The sequence below is a fragment of the Tasmannia lanceolata genome, unplaced genomic scaffold (assembly GCF_043159265.1).
Source record: "Tasmannia lanceolata isolate RefF3 unplaced genomic scaffold, GAP_Taslan_0.1 ptg000037l, whole genome shotgun sequence".
NCBI classification, from domain to species: domain Eukaryota; kingdom Viridiplantae; phylum Streptophyta; class Magnoliopsida; order Canellales; family Winteraceae; genus Tasmannia; species Tasmannia lanceolata.
In genome coordinates this window covers 11,005,877-11,010,415 of record NW_027518714.1, presented here as the reverse complement: position 1 = coordinate 11,010,415, position 4,539 = coordinate 11,005,877, and the positions used below count along the sequence as shown (strand labels likewise).

Here is a 4,539-nt window from a genome sequence, read left to right as displayed (position 1 = left end):
AGTTCAAACATTAGGGTTTGTAAAAGAGGCTTTCAAAGATTGGGTTTGTTATATGTGATCGAGGGTTTGGGAAGAAGCTGAAACCTGGATTTTACAATCATGGTTTATAAAATCGAGGGTTTAGCTTATAAAAACCAAAACGTCCCTTAGGGTTTGTAAAATTCAAGCATCCAAATGACCACTTGGGCAAAGACCCATTAGGATATTCTTTCTAGGTTTTCTGATTTGTATTTTTTCTGTTTTGCAGACAAAGATTAGGCTTTCTCATCCATTGGATTTCCTTTGAAGAAAGAGGTATTTTGTTGGGTTTGACCAAGGTAAATAGCTTCTCTTAATATGGTTTCTCTATGACTTTTATTGTGTCAGTTAATTAGTTTCAACTAGGGTTTCTCTAGGGCTCTTGGTCATGATCCATGTGTGGTTTCAACAAGGCTTTAGGTCAACTAGAGTTTCAACTAGGCTTTGATCAATGTGGATGTAAGGTATCATTTGTATCATACAAATTATAATTAGTGCATTTTTTTTGTGGATTGACTCAAATCTTCACTTTGCTGTTTTTTTCCCTCTTTTCCTTCTTTTTCTTTTATTAATCTGATTTATGTATTTCTATTAAATGGTTTTTATGAGACCTTAGTTTGTGGCTGATTTGTGTTTTTTTTTTTTTTTTGGTAAGCAGATTTTTGCTTTTATATTCTTTATTTTGTATTATATGAACTCACACTCGGTATATTTAGAGAGCAATTTGAGGGTGAAGATGATTAGAGTTCCTAATTGCCCTTTTAGTGATGGTGAGTGTCTCTCTATCAAAGTGATGTAGAGGGATAAATAACTTTATCCAGTAATGCTACTTTTCCGGTTCTCTTTCTTAGAGGGAGTAATGCATACATGCATGAGTGTGTAGAGTGATAAATAATCTGTAGAGTAAAGCATACATGCATACAAGTAATTCACATGCGTATAATGTATGCAAGTAATGCATACATGCATGTGTAGGGAGTTTCATCAAGAGATTGTATGTGAAATTATGATATGTGGCTGAATGTTGTATGCAAGTAATGCATATATACATGCATATATTTGCTCCCGTTTTCTTCTTACTTTTGCTTTTCTTTAGAGAACCAACAGTTTCATCTTTTTTTTGTCACATGGTTTTTCATCAAGTGATTGTATGTGCAGTCACGACATGTGGAGGCTTCCTTTCCACAACAAATTTTACTAATTTGTCAGATGACGAGTGTGTATATGATTTGTCAGATGACAAGTGTGTAGTGGTTGACTTTTAGTAGCGGTCCCGAAAAAATGCTGCTAAAGGTGTTGCGATAGGAGCGATATTAACATTTACATATAGCAGCCGTCTTGACCGCTACTGAATTCCCAAAAAACCGACCCCACAAATTAGAAGTTAGCGCGAACCCAATTAGGTTTCCCGCTTTTAAATAGCTTATTATCTACTTCTGTTCCTATCACTTGCCTTTGTTGGGGTGTATCGCAAGGCTACTATGTGTACATGCTTCTTTTTTCTTTCATGACTGTGGGCTCTATTATTTCACTCCCAAGTCAGGCTTCAACCTAAAATTTTGATGGTTGTAATTGCTCATGATCTCAGGTCAACATTTGTTCGTTTGATGATCCAAATAGCTCATTTGTTGGATGATCCAAAGAGCTTATTCCTATTCACAAAACACTTTATCCATGTTTAGTCTCTTATCAGTGCATTCGTCTTGAATTAGAGACGTGTCTCTTCAATTCTTGTTCGTCTAAATTGCGACAACAAGAACTTAACCCATTTTTTCATATGGTAGTATCTTCAGCATTCTTTTCTTTTTATTTCTAGGGTTTTCGTTCTTACTCTTTGACAAGGATTTTCAATTTATCCATTTTCTTTGAGGTGCTTACCTAATAGGAAGGGGCATCTAGAGATGTGTGTTTGTTGGGCAAGCTGTTAACGCTGGGGTGTATAGCAAAAGCTTGGATTTCAAATACGCGGATAGAGTAGCGGAAGCAAAAATTAAAGCAAATATATATTTCTTTTTTTTTAAGCAAAAGGGTTGTGGGCTGATACAGGAAAATAAGGATTGGGAATCTATGGCCGAAATAATGTGGCTACGGGTTGCAACTAAACTAAGGGAGTTTTGTGGCTGTTGAGAGAGCTGCAAATAGGGTTGGATGTTAGCTATTCTCAATGTCTAAGTGGTGGCTGGTTTGTACAATCAAACAGTAGATAATATGGGAGGGAAGGGTTGGATCAGATGCTATTAGATGAACAACTAGGATGTGGCTGAACAAGGGGCTGTTTGGGTGGCTAATTGAAGATGTTAGGGCTGAAACAGGGAATAAATAAAAGGATAAAGGGGCTGTTGGGTGGTGTAACAAGCTCTTCCCCATGAAAAAAATAATAAGCTAGTGTTTCTTTTCTTTCTTTCTTTTTTCTACCATTTCCACACTTGGGGTTCTTTCAAGTTCTTGCATTTGTTGCATCTCTTTTGTTTTTCTGTCTTACCTAAACTTTGAACTTGATGTATGTATGCTTGCCTATGGTGTGTATTCTCTTTGAAATTTGCATTGTATCATTGTATAAAATTTTTGGAGTATGTTTGCCTATAGTGCAGCATGAGGGTTCATATCAGAACCACCAGATAGTGCAAAAAATCCTTGCATTTGTCTTGGACCATGGATGTTTCTTATGATTACAAAAGAGTTATGTGAGTTTGTGTCTATCTTATTATTTCAGTATTCCTCCTTGATTTGCAGTTTATTTATTTATTCTACTTAATTTACAGGTTAGCTGTGGCTCTTATTCTTCATTGTATTCTAGTCGCAACTTGAGTTGTAATGGATATTTGGGTAGTGGGCTCTGGATCATATTATTGAGGTGTTTATTCTTTACTCATGTGTTTTTATCCTTAGTTGCATGTAATGACATTGATGTTCATGGTTTGAGATCATAGGATTGATTAATCATTACCATTTTGTTGCGAAGAGAATCACAATAGTCATGGATAAAAGTTGGATTCAACTTCCAAGGTATGACTTGGTTTTTGTTAATGACTCCAAGGTTTGATTAGTTAGGCGTTTATCTTTTCCAAATGTAGCTAAGATGTTTACTCTATTTCTGCACTTTGGATATAATAAGAATGATCCGGTGTCCGAGGAAGGAGTAATTCAGTTCCTTAACTTTGCATTTGCTCATGGAGCTCATGAAGGAAAGATATTCTGCCCGTGTACGAAATGTGGCAACGTTAGAAGGGCTGATAAAGAAGAGGCCATGGAGCATTTGCTATGGAATGGGATGCTCATGGGCTACACTAGATGGATTTATCATCAGGAAGGGCCGTCTCGTGCTATGAATCCTAATGCTCATCGAGTGCCTGATGATCCGATTATACAAGATGAAATGCATGAAGTGTTACATGATATATACCCAAGGACGAGCCATGATGATGACAATGGGCCGGCAGGTGAGGAGGATGACCCAACAGATGCAAGTACGGACAAACCCGATGCTGATGCGGAGAAGTTTTTCAAATTATTACAAGATGTCGAACACGAATTATACCCAGGAAGCAAGTTCACAAAATTGTCTTTGGTGGTTCGGTTGTTTCACATAAAGTGTCTCAATGGGTGGAGCAACAAATCATTCATCATGTTGCTTGAATTGTTGAAAGAGGCACTTCCTGAGGGTGCTGTATTGCCGAACTCCTTTTATGAAACGAAGAAGATTGTTAGAGATTTGGGCCTCCATTATGATAAAATCGATGCATGCCCTAATGACTGTATGCTATTCTGGAAGGAAGCCTCCAACGAGGAGACGTGCCGCATATGTGGGGCTTCAAAGTGGAAAACAACTGAAGGGCATTTGGAAGATCATGGAACTCATTCATCCTCAAGAGACTCAAAAGTTCCTGCAAAGATTCTCCGTCATTTCCCTTTGAAGCCGAGATTGCAAAGGCTATATATGTCAACTAAAACGACTTCTTTCATGACTTGGCATAATCACAACCGTACCAAAGATGATATATTAAGGCATCCTGCAGACTCTACGGCATGGCAAACTTTAGACTTGGGTTAGCAAGCGACGGATTTAATCCATTTAGGACGATGAGTATTGCTCACAGCACATGGCCCGCTGTGCTCATTCCATATAACTTGGCACCGTGGATGTGCATGAAGCAACCATATATAATGATGTCTTTGCTAATTCCCGGTCCATCTAGTCCAGGAAATGATATTGATGTCTACTTACAACCCTTGGTTGAAGAGTTGAAGGAACTATGGGAGACAGGTTTGCAGACCTATGATGCATCGAAGAAAGAGAATTTTCAAATGCATGCAGCACTTTTGTGGATGATTAGTGACTTTCCTGCATATGCTAACTTGTCGGGATGGAGCACCAAAAGAAAACTTGCATGTCCTTCTTGCAGTAAGGACACCTGTTCTCTTCGTTTGAAGCATGGAAGAAAATTTTGTTACATGGGTCACCGACATTTCTTAGAGGAGAACCACAAATTTAGGTTTGAAAAGTTTGCTTTTGATGGCACT

The 4,539-nt window shown here is 37.9% G+C and overlaps 1 protein-coding gene across 1 annotated transcript; it reads left to right on the top strand.

The window, feature by feature from the left end:
• Positions 1–3,097: 3,097 nt before the first annotated feature.
• LOC143861220 (uncharacterized) lies at positions 3,098–4,069 on the top strand. The gene has a single exon (XM_077372155.1). It carries the CDS (start codon positions 3,098–3,100, stop codon positions 4,067–4,069), a length of 972 nt encoding a protein of 323 aa, XP_077228270.1.
• The last annotated feature ends 470 nt before the right edge of the window (positions 4,070–4,539 follow it).